Source organism: Gouania willdenowi, chromosome 7 (assembly GCF_900634775.1).
Source record: "Gouania willdenowi chromosome 7, fGouWil2.1, whole genome shotgun sequence".
NCBI classification, from domain to species: Eukaryota; Metazoa; Chordata; class Actinopteri; order Blenniiformes; family Gobiesocidae; genus Gouania; species Gouania willdenowi.
Genome location: NC_041050.1, coordinates 11151824 through 11167780, shown reverse-complemented (window position 1 = coordinate 11167780; position 15957 = coordinate 11151824). Strand labels below are relative to the sequence as shown.

General features: G+C 36.8%; 1 protein-coding gene across 14 annotated transcripts in view; it reads left to right on the top strand.

Moving 5' to 3' along the window:
• The window catches only part of LOC114466650 (rap1 GTPase-activating protein 1-like), an 81164-nt gene that overhangs the window by 35344 nt on the left and 29863 nt on the right, over positions 1-15957 (top strand). For all 14 annotated transcript variants that reach the window (XR_003674460.1, XR_003674461.1, XM_028452262.1 and 11 more), the window contains one exon: positions 8981-9074. Coding sequence is in view for 9 of the 14 variants with exons in the window: in XM_028452262.1 (XP_028308063.1) it covers positions 8981-9074 (94 nt within the window). In the remaining 5 variants the exon portion in view is untranslated. The remainder of the gene's footprint in view (positions 1-8980; positions 9075-15957) is intronic.

Genomic DNA, 15957 nt, shown 5'->3' with positions numbered 1-15957 from the left:
AATTACGTCATATTTGTTTGGACCAGCAGAGGGCGCTGGTAACACAGTGGTCGGTTGGCATGCAGATATCTTGCAGTGACGAAGAGAAGCTATGCTAGCAGACAGAGCTAATAGAAAAACGTGACTTTTACAGATATTCAAGTAATATTACAGATATTCTTTCGGCGCTAAAGGGGCAATGAATCATTTATTAACATATTTAAGAGTAGAAGGCAGCCAGAAAGAAAGTATTAGCAGACTCCGCCCGCCGCCTACACTTGTGGATAGCGCCCTCTGCTGGTTAAAAAAAGTACTGCGATTCAATTTTCAGAAAATCGATATCAACCGTGATACCTAGGAATCGATTTTTAACTGCCTTACGATTAATCGTTACATCCCTACAAGTGAATATACAATATAAATAAACAATAACATAAATAGACCAATTTCTCATGACATTCTTGTTTTTGTTTTTTTTGTTTTTTTTTTTACAAAAATCAAATTAGCACAGTCTTCCCAGACATAAAGGCACACCGTGGACTTTTGGACCTAAAGAGTTGACCCATAGAAGTTATTTTAAATGATTCCTCAGGCCAATATACAGCACTTGATGGTATCAATGCTCCCTCTTGAAATGCCGACCATGTAAGTTTGGAGAGACGGACCGTCTTTGGCCAGGTCATGTGACCTGGAGAATGCCTGGAACACGTAACACTTTACGGCAGTCACGTGACCACATACTCTGATATACTCATTGGGCGAAGGCTTTTGCTTGTATTTTTCCGCCTGTTCGACGCCTGGTCATGGCCGAGGCAAGCAAAATGTCTGAGGAGCCTAAAAAGACACCGCCGAGACCCGGCCCCCACCGCCGACCCACCTTCCGGCGCCGGACACCGCCCTGAGCACGCTAGGTCGCCTGTCCCCCAGCCACCCCGACCGCAGCACCGACCCCTGGCGAAGGGGGCCGACGACGTCGGCGGCGAGGCCAGGGAGTAGGGGGGGAGCGCTACCGACGCTCCTCCAGCCGCAGCGCGAGCCCAGCCCCGCAGTGTGCCTTTAAGATATGGACATGTCCTTTTTCAACAAGCTCAGCTCATTGAATTGGACTAATTCACACATAAAAACTTGAGCGCGCACACACACAAAGAAAAATCATTAATATGTTAAATATGATTGAAGTATTTGTTCACAGCTCATTGAAATCAAGGGAATCAGGGGCTGCAAATGCATATTTAAAAAAAAAAAACAGTTCCTTACTGAGACAGGATCCGAGATTAGTAAAACTTCCTTTAATCCAAATACCAATAGCTTCGGTTCCACTATGCTTTCTGTGTGGAGTTTGCATGTTCTCATCAAACTGTTCTTTGCGTTTCTACGTGTACTTTACTCCCCCACACAGTTTAAGAGCTTTCTCAAAGGCTTATTGACTGCTGTGTGCAGACACATATACTGTAGCTCCCTCACTGGCACAAATTCATGGATTTGTTCCCAAGTCATGCTTGGTAGACTTTTATTTGCATAAAAAAGCCTAAAACCACTGAGATAAACTGGGTTTTTAATGTGCAGAGTGACTCTAACCCCTGTGGTAGTGTTTCTCATTCTTTAATGTGCACTGAGATTTAATCACGTCTTTATATTGCTATTTCTTCTAGCCTGTAGACCTCCCATGTCTCATGAGCTGAAGGCACATATCCACCTGCTGGGGGAAAAAAAAGAGTTCATTTTATTTTACCTTATTTAGGGTTTACATGCTCTCACTGAGTGTGAAAAGGCTTGTTTGGTTAATCTAAACGACAAAAAGACATGTGTATCCCCAGCCTGTACCAAACAAGATCAGGAACAAACAAAAAGCTTTCACACTATATTGATTGCTATTAAGGGTGTAAGAAAAAATTGATTTGGCGATATGTATCACAATATTGCACCGCGCGATTGTTGTATTGAGCCAAAAAAATGTCAAAATCGATTTTGTTTTATCATGTTTTTAATGGAAAAAAAGACATTTAATTGTCCTAATGTATGCACAGCACGTAAGTGCCTGGTCACTAGATGACCTTGTTAAACTGTCTCACTCCTCAATACATTTTAGCTTGGACGTTAAATGCACGTTATTTTCATAAAACATGCTGGGCACTTACTGTATAAATGTATATGATTACTTTTTTTTTAAGAATTGAAGAACTTATAGCGATGCATTAGAAAGATGTATTACCACCTACATTTACTAGATGGACGACTGAAGTAGCATCGTGCATACCAAGTGAAAAGATTATGTACAATCTGAAGGGTAAACCTGGAGAGTTTCAAATGGGGCTGCTCGATTATAGAAAAAATAATAATCACGATTACTTTAGTCATAATTGAAATCACGATTATTCAAACAATTATTTGTCGACCAGAAAGTAAAATAAAATCTTTCAAACACTAAAATCAAGTATGTTCACTTTTGCACAAAACAAAACACTTATTGCATGTGATGTGTCTTTGCTCTAGATCTTCATCATCAAAGTGTTCCCATATCAGAGAATTTGACTGGCCTTGCTTGTTTACCAAGCATTTTTGCTGCATTTCTCCTGCCATGTTTCAAGACCGCTAGCAGCAACGTTCCTCGTGTTGGCCTGAAGGCTAGCTTTGGCTTTGAGAGGGGCGGGGCGGAGGGGAGGAGCTTGCATGTGCGTGGATTCAACAACTCAAAGTTAGTATTAATAACATGTGTGTGTGCCAAGCTTTATTATTTGTAGATGTCCAAAATAGTGGTTTTGTTTTATCTAGCGAATAAAATATTTGTAACAAAAATATGTTTATTCATTTATTTTTTTAATAATCGTTTGTTTCTCGATTATGTTGTTTTTGTAATCATTGGGTGTAATAATTGAAATTGTAATCGAATTTTGATTAATGGAACAGCCCTAGTTTCAAATGATCTGTTGTGACTTTCTAACATATTTAGACACGAAGTCCACATTACAGTAATGAGTATTGTACTCTAATTTCATATGATTGACAGTAATGTTTATTCAACCATTGGTACTGTTTCTGGCTTGATTGTTATTGACTTTGATTTTATTCCCTAACTCTCTCTGCAGTTTACTCCTGCGCTGCAACAGTCTGGTTTATGTTATTGTGTTGTCAGTTTATTTTATGATATACTGAAGGCTTGCATTTATTCTTACTCTTTATTTTGCTTTAATTCCTTTTTTTCTATCTTTTTTTATCTGTATTGGTAGACACTCTGTATGAATGTATGGTCGAACCTGTAGGGGTGGGTGGTGAGGGAGGGGTGGGCTGATCTGATATGTTTTTGTACAGCTCTAGGCTTGTTGTATAAAAAAACAATAAAGATATTGTTGAAAAAAAAAAGAATTTAACAGAATCAGAATCTGTTGTAGAGGCAAAACTTGAAAAATGTAATTTGACACTTTAATAAACATACCACTTGTTTTTGATATTGGTACTTAAATTAGTTACCATTTACTTGTTCTTGCTAGTTTAAAAGCAATGTTATGAATTGTATTTCATACCATTTTGTACTTGTAAAGGTGAAATTTGTAATTATTAATATTGCAATCTATCGCAATGTACATCGTATTGTTTAGTATTGGAATATATCTACATATATCGTATCGTGACATGCAAATCCTGAATCGTATCGTATAGTCAGATTCATGGCAATGCACACCCCTAATTGCTACAGATAAATAAACCACTGTGTTTTAATCTTCCACACGTGATCAAACATTAAAATAAACTAATACAGTGCCCGTCGGAAGTATGTATTCATGTGGAAGCTTAAGTAGAGTTGTCAATTATGGCCAAATGAGTATGTGTTTGAAGGTTGGATCTACAAAGAGGTGTACATACTCTGTAGTGTTATAAAGGGGTTTATTTGTGGATGCAAAGTAAAATAGCGGTTTAATTCTATGGGACATGTGCATGGTAAATTGATAAATAAAGTGTGTACCAAGGTGGCGATTTAGGTAGAATCTGATAAAAGACATAAATTAGTACAAATAAAACTATTTATTTAGCATTTAACATTTCTTAATGCAAGGTGTGTGTCTCGCTACTAGGGGTGTGTACTGCCTAGCATCTGGCGATACGATTTGTATCCCGATACATAGGTCACAATATGATACAATATGATATATCCCGATATTAAATTATAAGGTGATTATTGTGATTTATATATATATATATATATATATATATATATATATATATATATATATATGACTTAAGAAATAACTAATCTGTAAATGTGTACACCTTCATGATAACATTATGTATGAAGTATATTTTATTGGCATACTTTACACTCAAAAGAGTGGCTTTAACATGCCATGTGCCAACAACTTCAAATAAAAAAATAACATACAATCTGCCTGTGGCTTTTAAACCAACTTTGACTTTAGTGCAACATGGTTTTAATGCAACTTAACTGAGGTATTTGCCTAGAACAACAAATAAATGCAGAAAGTTAGTACTTACTTTTTAGATTTTATTGAAAAAACACAAGCTGGTCAACGTGCCCAGGTTTCAGCGCACTTCTTTGTGCAGTTACAATGTCTCCTGCAGTGGAAAATACTTTCCTGGTTAAATAAAGGTAAAAAAAAAAAAATATATATATATATATATATATATATATATATATATATATGGATGCATTTTGAATTGATTTGAGAATCGCGTGATGTAATATCCCGATGTATCGCTAAATCAACTTTTTCGTAATCACCAGATAAGTCCAAAATAACGGATGCACACACTCGGCGTTTCAGGTCGAACAGACACCGCGTCGGGGAGATATTTGCTCCACACGCAGACATACAGACGATCCTTGTATAATAGATAAATGACAGTTATTAGTTTGTGGAAATAATTTTCCTTTTTGTACTTGTCATATGTCTCTGTCTGAGTTGTGCGTTTATTTGTACAGCAGTTGTAGTTAAGAGCAGGTGAAGCTGATGCTCCCAATCTCCTACTATAGTTTTAAATAAATCGAGGATGCTATAAAGAAAAATCAGCCTGTAATTGTTCCTCTTTCATTTGGCTGCTGCAGGACTTTCCCTGATAAAGCACTCAGTGGTTGTGTAACAACAGGGAGGCCAGGCTGTATGTTAATGATTCATGCTCTGTTTTCTTCACCTACATTTGAGTCTGAACTGGGTGATTCACTCAGTGAACGCAAAAGCAGATTTATATCTCAACTACTGTCTCTCTCTCTCTGTTGAGCAGCCGTTTCTAATGTATGCAACATTAGCGTTGAACCGCCTGCTCCATACATCTACATACACAGACACACACTCTGACTATTGGATGTCGTGGTTAATCATTTTTGTTACATATACGTACCAAATCATTTCAACTATGTTTGCCTTTTGCATCTTTTGAGAGCAGCTGTACAAGCTGCCTTATTAAGATGTCATTATGCACTTAACAATCAAACTAGCTCTGCTTCTATAATGGTTAAATCACTTTATATGCAGCTGAAATAATTATACAAACTAAAAGCCTGCTGTGCAAACAGGCCAGTTGTCAGTGTCAATAATGTCCCATATTCAGCAGGGCTATTGATCAGGGATCCCGCAGAGTTAACGCCATCAAGGTAGGGATATTGAATTTTGTATAGTGACAGTTCTGTTTTTTGAATGAGCAGTCTGCTGCCTGGCTCCAGTAATTAAGTGAAGGGAAACCCTCCTTTTAAATAAAAGTGAAATTAGATCTATTGTGTCGTGAGATATCTAATTTTTTTTTTTTTTTTTTTAGGACAAAACATCACCATTAGTGCTGCGTGACTGGTAAAAAGAGTTTGTGATTCTAACTTTCCCCCCAAAAAAACTACGCTTTATAAACATAAATACATTAGACGCATGACCAACCAGTTATTTTAATATTGAACAAGAGCAAATATCCTTTTTTCCAGATCTAGAATCTGATCATTCACACTTTAAAGGCTTGAAAGACATTTTTATTGCCATCAATAATGATACAGTAGGTTCAAATTAGGGTTGCAGCGAAATAAAAATTCTCAGCCGAAACTGAAACCCGAAAATGAGAAAACCAAGGCCGAAAACTGAAATCAATTATTTTGCCAATTATTAGTACCATTGCATTTATGGCTATAAATGTGTAGTGAAACGTGCTGACAGACTCTAAATCCAAATTCATGTTGCTGACATGCAGCCTCACATCTCACAACATCGTGTTTCGCTGAATAAAAGTGTTTCAGCCGAAAACCTAAAAAACATTTCGGCCAGATATTTTTGGTGGACGAATTTTTGGTGCACTCGTCTAAATGTATGGACACCCCCATTTTTTCTAAAAATCCTGGTACGATCCGGATGATACTTGGTGGGGTAATTAATGAAACAACCCAACATGACTGAGTCAAATTGAATAAAAATTGATCAATTACTAACCGAAATGAAATGATGACAGATAGATTTTACGATTTTTCAAACTGATCCAGAATCCTAGAGACCCATATCCCCTTTAAAATTTAATGGAGTCTTCCATGACATAAGGTCTTTCTTTGATTACATTTTTATCAAAATCCGTGAAGTACCTTTGCTGTTATACTGCTAGCAAACAAACAAACATAAATAAATGGCTTTGAAAATATTACCTCCTTGGCAGAGGTAATAATCAGATAAAGAGGTCAGTATGGTAGTAATGGTAACATCAGGAGGAAGAAACAACATTAGAAACTGGAGTATACTACAGTATACAGGCAGAATAAGGACTTTGTATAAATACAATGTAACCAAAAATAAAAAAGTTTCTGGATGTTTTGGTGGAAAAGTGGATTGTGTCAGTATTTGGAGTCACTGAGATATCTACAACTGAATTATGATATTGTTTTTGCTGTAATTGTTACTTTCTCTTGTGGGCAGAATTAGGATTCCACAAAGGGCGACTGTGGATCAGTGGTAGGGTGGGTCGTCCAACACTCGAAGGGTTGGGGGTTTGAATCCCACTCTATTTGAGTCATTGTCGTTGTGGCAAAGCACTTTACCTCCATTGCCTTGTATGAATGGGTATGAATTGTGCATGAATGTAGGTGGTGGTCAGAGAGGCCGGAGGTGCAAAATGGCAGCCGCACTTTTGTCAGTATGGCCCAGGGCAGCTGTGGCTACATTGTAGCTTACCACTAACGTTTGTGAATGAATAATGGTTTCTGTATGTGCTTTGAGACTCCTCGAAAAAAGCTCTATATAAATCCAAGCCGTTATTATTATTATTAGGGATGTAACGATTAATCATAAGGCAGTTAAAAATCGATTCATAGGTATCACGATTGACATCGATACTTTGAAAATTGAATCGCAGTACTTTTTTTAAACAGCAGAGGGCGCTATATATTTATCCCTTCTCTTGTCCAGCAGTGTACCGGCGGGCAGAATCTGCTACTATTTTCTTTCTGGCCGCATTCTACTCTTACATGTTACATGTTAATAAATGATTCCTTACCCCTTTAGCACCGAAAGAATATTTGTAATATTACGTGAATATCTGTAAAAGTCAAGTTTCTCTATTAGCTCCGTCTGCTAGAATAGCATCTCTTCTTCACCCCTAGATTAGCTGCATGCCAACCGACCACTGGGTTACCAGCGCCCTCTGCTGGTTCAAACTAATATCTGACGTAAATCAGTGCAATGATGTTTTTTTTTTTTTTTTTTTTAAGTCCAATTGTTAAGGCACAAAATACATTTTCAGTTGCACTTTTAAAAAGAAAAGTACTAATATTCAGTTTTGCATTGTTTACTATAGAACCAGAATTTAAATTAATAAGCTTCTTCTTCATTTGTATTTTTCCTTTATTTATTTCATTCAAGATTTATTTTTAGTTAAATTGCATTGTTTTGAATAGTTTATCAAGGGATTCTTTAGACAATTAATAATAAAAAAAATAATACAGTATTTTCTAGTTTTTTTCTCAAAAAAAAAATAAAGGAATATTTTTCAGTCATCATTTGACTACAGTCCCATTTTGTAAAATAAATCGTGAGGGAATCATATCGTGAACCCAGTTGAGTGAATCGTTACATCCCTAATTATTATTATTGTTATTATTAAAGGGCCGGCTTTGGTCCCAGGGCTTTGAGTTTGATGTGTTTTAGATCATCAATTCTCAACTGGTGGGTAGGGACCCAAAAGTGGGTGTGTCGCAGACAAATGAAATAAATACTTAATGTCTCTCATGTTGGACTTGTTTTTTTATTTTGAAATCAACTTTTCTTTTGACAGGCATGCTGTGAAATGCACGTTGTACAGGAAAATATGTAGATTTATGTTTGAAAAAATACTTTAGATGTGTATTTTCAACAGCTGAAGACAAAATTTGGTTGGTTGAATTCTAAAAAAAAAAAAAGTGGGTCGTGATTTAATGACCTTGGCAAAATGTGGGTCTCAATGTAAGACCAGAGCTCCAGTTCTAGATTATGAAAAAATAAAATCTCTAAAATGTCCTTTTTAAGTCATCTAAAGTAAGCTACAACTTAATTTTCAAAATTGAAATGTATGGTTTTTATTTATTTATAATTTTTAGCATAAACTGGCATTCTGGCAACATTTTTGCTTGTGGGTTTTTTTTTCTTTTTCTTTTTTTCAAGGTTTTTACACATGAAATATTTTGAGGTAGTTGGCAAGCTTTATGCTGCCTGCAGGGAGGGTGGGTCATAGTTGTGAAAAACAGATTTTAATGTGATTGATGGCGTTTTTAATCTGATTCGAAGCCGGATCTCTCAGCCTTTTAGAGAATTAAGTCTCATTTTATGTGGCTGCTTCATCATGATTCTCTCTATGAAAAACGGGTCGTTAACATATTAAATGAGCTCAACTGAAAGAGTGTGATCACACAGCAAAGCTGTGGCTGCGCCTCAGGCATCGAGCCCTACGCTGTTTCTTCAGCAGGACTTACCGGACTATCACCCTTGGTTGTCCTCCTGCTCGCTGACCTTTTCTGACTGAATGTACCATCTCGCTTCTGCCCCGTTTGTAGGAAACAAGATGGGAGTGACGCTCGGATTTCTGCCACACTAGAGTCCCAGCTGGTCCAGCCCACGATCCCCTACACCGCCTCACCATTTCATAAGGTAGGAGGGGGAAACTGGGCCAGGGCAAGTTTGAACTGTGACCTTCCGCCTTTTTCTTGTGGACCTTTGGTGCTTTTCCCTGTTGGTGATCTTTGTCAGGTGTCGCTGCTCATCTTGTCTCTGCACCTGCTCCTGTTTGGAAGGAGTTGCTCTTTGTTCTGTCTCTATTCAATCTCCTGTGAAGTGTTGAGACTCAGCCCTTCTGCTTTCTCCGTTGCTTTGATTCTCCTTCGTGTGTTCCTCTAGTGCATCAAGTGAGATTGGATCAACCACGGCACAGTGTGAGGAGGGATTATTTTGGATGGGTTCAATTAATATAAACCTATTTTTAGCTGGAAAGAGTCTGATGCCGTGATGATGTCACAAAGCAAACAGAGCCTGAGCGAGTAGTTCTTTGACTGAACCCATAAGACAACCTTCTACATGTTCTCTCAGATTTTTAACCAACTGTGAATGCAAATATTATTTTTCTGAATATTTGCTGCTTTGCAATAGATTGTCATTACGAAAAGCCTTACGTGCCACGTCAGAAATGTGTCGATTGTTGCTTTTTTCAGACCTGTCTAATAGCATTATAGTCCATCTAACCAATTATATCTGCAACTGCTGTGACCGGGCTGCCACATCTGGACAAGCTTGACTAAGTACATAACGTGCATGCATTAACCATGCAGAACATGCAACCTCCACATTAAAGGTTCCCTCATGTTGCCCCAAAGTTTCAAACCCAGAACCGTCTTGCAGAATTTCTACACTTGACCAACGTTCTGACAGACAATGCATTATAACTGCTGACAGTTGGTGTCATTTTATACACAGCATGTACAGTAAGAGGGATTAATTAAACATAAAGAGAACATTTTAAACGGATGCATGAGAAGCTTAAGAAAACAGTAGATTTATTGTTACCAGTGTTGATTTTGACAATTAATTAGTTTCAGTCATAGTCTTTTGACTAAAATGCAACTTAGTCAAAATTTGGTTATCAGGATTATTTTATTATGAACTATTACTATCGTATGGTTAGGAATGGATTATGACCGTTGATGACTGTTCCCACTGAAAAATACTTCCAAGTTTCCCAAGATGCATTTCAAACTTACGACGACAAACACCTGAAGCACGCTGAGGCTAATTATCTCCGTTGATTCACCGACTTCGAAAGTTCTGAAATCATTTTAAGCGAGAAAGTGAACAAGTAGACGATCAACGTGTGGTCATTTGACCCATAAAACTTGCGGAAACACATTTCGGTGATTTTCGGAGACCCGCCATTGTGCTACTCACAAAACTTTTGCTTAACTTCAAAACAAGAGTCTTATTTACAAAAGCATTAATTACACTAATAACACATGAAGCGATGCTTTTGTTTTGAAAAGGGATTTTACATTCTGCACGCAATGCATCATGGGGCAGTTGAGTATGACTAGTGTGCCCACCATGCATACTTAATAAAAGTATCAATGGGTACAAAATACATCTGGGTGTTTCTCAGATACTCAATCTTTTCATACTCTATTGTGAACTCACTACATGCGACAGTGGCTCAGTGGTAGAGTGGGTTGTCCAGTGACCGAAGGGTTGGGGGTTCAAATCCCGCTCTAACCGAGTCATTGTCGTTGTGTACAAGGGCAAGGCACTTTACCCACATTGCCTTGTATGAGTGAATTGTGCATGGTGGTCAGAGGGGCCGTAGGCACGAAATCAGTCAGTCTGCCCCAGGGCAGCTGTGGCTACATTGTAGCTTACCACCACTGGTATGACTGTGTGAGTCACTGGTGTAACGTGCTTTTTCGAAGAAAGCTCTATTTAAATCCAAGCCATTATCATTATTATTATTATACTCATTTTGACTTCAGACTTAGTATGAGTAGTATGTTGGTATGACATTTTGAGTCTAGTTTTAGTTAACTAATTAACATTAAGATTACAGATAGTCGGCAAAAATAAACAGCATAAGAGTTGATGCATTTTTCAAAAATTCAATTATCATTCATCAACCTGATAAAGGATTATATTAAAGGTAGGGTTGGTAATTTTCCTCAAGATACACTTTTTCAGGTTTTGGTTGAAATTGTCTTTATGTCCTAACAGAATTTAATCTTAAGTGCTCTGAAAAAGGAACATGTGTCAAGGTCATCTGTAGCAGCTGTCAGCCTGCAAAAACTACAACCAATGTCGTTAGACGTTTTTTTTTATTAACCAATCACGTCTCCCTGTCTGCCGCTCGTTCTCGACCCCTTGCGTGCACGAGCCCACACTCAAAGCGTGTCACCGGTGTCAGAGTTAAAACGGAGTTAGCGTTGACTCTGCAAGTTGACCGTAGAATGGCGGAGAACTTACCCGTTCCACGTTTACTGGTGACTGCTTGTCCTGCTAACAAGGGCAAGAAAATAAATAAAGAGGAAAGCAGAGCACTCACAGGATGCTACTTTCAAAATCATGCTAGTTTTCGAAAATTAGCTGCCGTACCTTTAACATTTGCTAATACACATGGACAGATTTGATGTGATCAATGCGTAACACTACATGCTCACATGAATTCTGATTGGATTGATGAAATTATAGTTTAGTTTTTATTAGTTAACAAATATATCAATATATTTTGATTCACATGTATTTTTTTAATTAGTCATAGTCTAGTTATTGTCACTTTAAAAATGCAGTTGGCCAAAGCTATGACACTGCTCAGGACTAGTGGGTTCTTCTTCCTGTGACACCTCTAATCATCATAAGTGACTGATAGAAGTGGAACACTGGGGATATCATGGAAGGTCAGATAACAAATATCTCAGCTCAGCTCAACTCTGATTAACGGCAAGTGATGTTTCCCTCATGACAAATTGGTTTCATTAGGTCACTCACACTTAGAGAAGAGCTTATACCCTTCTCATGGTCTTCTAGGCTTGAACACGTCGACGCGGAGAGAGAAAGGAGACAGTGTGAGTGTATGGAATCACAGGAGTGCCAAAATTTAAAAGAAAGGAATGTGGGAATATAAAGAGAATGTATGATAAAAAATATACAAATGTAGTCTTTTCTTTTTCCTTTTTTTTTTTCTTTTTCTTTTTTGCTTTTACTTCTATTTTGTCATTGTTTTTTCTGTTTTGTCTTTGTCTTTTCCATTTGCGTTTTGACATTACTTTTACTTGATGGCTGAAGACATGGGCGGGTCTTTCCTTCCAGAGTGACTAGTCAATACCTGATCACACGATTCCTGCTTGCAGTGGATATGTATTTGCTATGTTAATATGTTAGCTCATAGCGAGGGTGACCGGAAGTAGCGTCACGGACAGGAAGTAGACACGCACACACATTTATCTGGAGTAAAAGAGACATATAAACATAGCACATACATAGCCAGTGCACGTAGGAATCGTGTGATCAGGTATTGACTAGTCACCCTGGACAGAATGACATTGCTATGACTTTGCTTTTACATGACAGATCCTTCAAAAAGAAGGAAATGGAAAATGGAAAAAGCAAAGAAAAAATGGAAAAATAAAACATTTGTATATTTTTATTATTGATTTTTTTTTTTTTTTAATAAATTTCCACATTTATTCCTTTTAATTTTGGCACTCCTGTGATTCCATATGAGTGTGAGGAAAAAGCAATAATGGACCCTGCACAAGGACTTCTTTCAGGAGGGAAAAAAAACACAGAAATAGACAGAGAAGAGCTTCAGCTTTGTCGGATCCACTCAAGAGCTGCAAACACAGAACACAACCTTCACAATAAGAGCCCTGGATATGAGCCACACACTAATAATCATCAGATAACTTCCAGGTCTGACCTAGTTTATCAAATCACACATACATCAGCCCAGGTTCAAAATCCCTGCGAAATGAAATATTATAAAACGCTTTCCAAGCAGATCCATTCTTAAGGATTTTATACAGACTTTGTTCTTTGTGGATAAATCTAATGAATGCTTACTGATTACATTACAGCTAGTACACATCATCATTTACAGTACCTGCAGATTAACCTGTTATATGCAGCTGAATGCTGCATTATTGCAAGGCTTTTCTACCAATAATAAGGTTGCTTTAACTTAACTTGCATTTCATTCAGTGGAAAAACAAAGAGGCATTAACAGAATTATCCAATATAATGTGAAAAAGAACATTTTAAAAAAGTTTTTGAAAACTCCACCCCAGATTTAAGCCTTAAACCACCTCACACCATGCCTTTGTTCACCAACTGTAACATCTGTGAATGCAGACTTATTCGAAAAAAATATATTTGATCATTATTGCAAAATAAAAATAAAGACGTTTTAATATTTTATTATAAAATAAGATTCCACTGTTTGTACATCCCAAGTGTATTCTATGTTCCGCTGAAACGGGAGAAGAAACTGCTCTAAATGCAAGATCTCTTGAGTCAGAAAAATGATTGTATTTAATCTAAATCCAAATAAAGAAGCGATCATGCAGAGTATATTGAGTGACGGGGTAATAATGTGGTGCTTTGTTCTACAAAATGGGCTTCTTGGGGCAAGTCTCCAATCAATTTAATCAGAGCTCTGCAAAGACATGGAAATTAGGTCACTGCCTAATTCATAGCACACCATTTAGCTGTCACATTAGTCACTTTGCCTCCTGAACACAAATGTAGAAACACGCTGCACTATTTGAGTGAGATGAGCAGTATCAGGGAACACTAATGTCATATAGTTTGTGGTGACTGTGTATTTTTTGAACAGCTTTACTTAAAGCATAATAACAGGAGGTTTATGATGCTGTTAAAGGGGGAGCTGCTGCTTCACTATTTTAGTTTTCATTTTTGGGGGGATGACTATATCTTTACATCATGAAAACACTCTGAATGCACCAACTGATTAGATTGAGGTTTTGTTTTATGTGAAAATCTATTTTTCGCAACTCTCAGCAGATATTTTGTGCTTTCAGCAGAACTTAAAGCTGTTTTTTTTTAATTATCATTATTAGTAGTAGTATTATCTATCCTACTTTATTTTCTACTACTGTAATGTGTGTGTGTGTATCTGATCCCTATTTTTTTACAGTCTTTTACATAACTATGCACTTATTTATCGTTTACTGCTTTCTTTCGTGTTTGTTAAACATTGTATTCTTTTATTTGTGATTTTTTTTCTGTGACTGTAACATAAGCAATTTCCCCCTGGGATTAATAAAGGAATTCTGATTCTGCATAGTATATGTTTTTTTTTTTATCAGATAAATCCAATGCAAGCCTCATAGATTAATAAATCAATAAAAAGATGTTAAAGGTGTACAAGAATGAAATTGCCGTTCGTTTTGATCTCAACTGTAAACACTTCCAATACGATACCGATATTGCAGCCTTGAGTATTGGCCGATACCGATATCGATCCGATGCGATTACAGTCTGAATCATACATACTTTTATTACTTATTTTGTAGTGTGGAATGTTAGAAAAGTCTTGATCAAGTGATGTCACTCAGAGAACAATAGTCAGCAACAGTACGTATGAGAAAAACTGACTCATTTATTATTAACCAAATGGTTACATACATTTTAACCTTCAACACAATATTTACAGTATTCTACAATTGAATAAATGTAATATATATTGGAGATTTTAGTTGCGGGCCGATGAAATCCGATATTCATTTTCTGGCTGATATCGGACCGATATCTATATCGGATCGTGATATCTCTATTATTGACATTGTTGGAAAAGTTTCTCGCATTGCATTGTGGGATGTGGATTTATGTAGACGGATTTATAGAAGTGTTTATACTTCATTCTTGTCACGATTTCTTGTTTGCCACAAAAACACGGACTTTTATTTACGGACGTTAAGGAAAAAACCATAGCGGATGTGTATTTCAGGACCTACACTGAAAGATCCAAATCTGGCCAGAATGTTATGTCTCTTTTAGGAAGTGATGTCACAGGGAATACTGGGAACAAACAAAGCGACAAACAAAATTATCAACATTCAAAAAAGTATCGATACTAAAACATTGTATACGGATATGATGCTTATTTGCAAAAGTGTTAAAACTAACCACACCCCCACTCTTCTTTTCTTTTCACACTCAGCAGCAGTATACCGTACACACCTCCCCTAATCTAATATGTAGATGTCTTCCATAGCACTACCTCAAAATATTCTTCTAATTGTTGTTTATTTAGTTTTATTTATTTTTTGCACTACTACGGATTACCTGAAACTTGTTATCATAGTTGAAGTTTCTTTTTGCACAACTCATTATTATTATTATTATTATTATTATTATTATTATTATTATTATTATTATTTAACTTGTGTCTGTTAATTTGTTTATGTTGTAATAGAGAGTATTTTTTCCCCTTTTTCTCGTTAATAAAAATATTTCTATTAAATTTTAAGGTCATTATTTTAATCCCGGTGGTGTGGAAAATGGTATCTATGCATCCGTCTGCAGGACTCCCACAATGCAATGCACACAACTTTCCCAACAATAAGTGTTTGCAGTTGAGATCAAAACAAACTTTCGAGCAGCAGTTTCAACCTTTTACATGATTTTTTTTTTTTTTAAGCAAATTATCTTGGATTTATTGATCTATGAGACCTACGCTGGCTTTGTCTGATTAAAAAATGTCTTCTCTCGCAGTTTTAAGTTCTGCTGAAAGCACAAAATATCTGCTGAGAGTTGTGAAAGTGTGAAAAACTAAGTTTTGTGGTTTTGTAATGATGTTGGTGGTGTTTAATCATACATCTATTATAGGTCACCACCAACTGTGTGGAATTTGGCGCTCAATAATGTGTATGCATAGCAGCAGAGACCTGTGTTGGGCATGTTTCCAGCTTCCTGTTGTGTTTTTAGGGCCCATAGAGCGACAAGTGTAGAGGAGAGAGTGTCACGTTCACTTAATGTGTCGCTT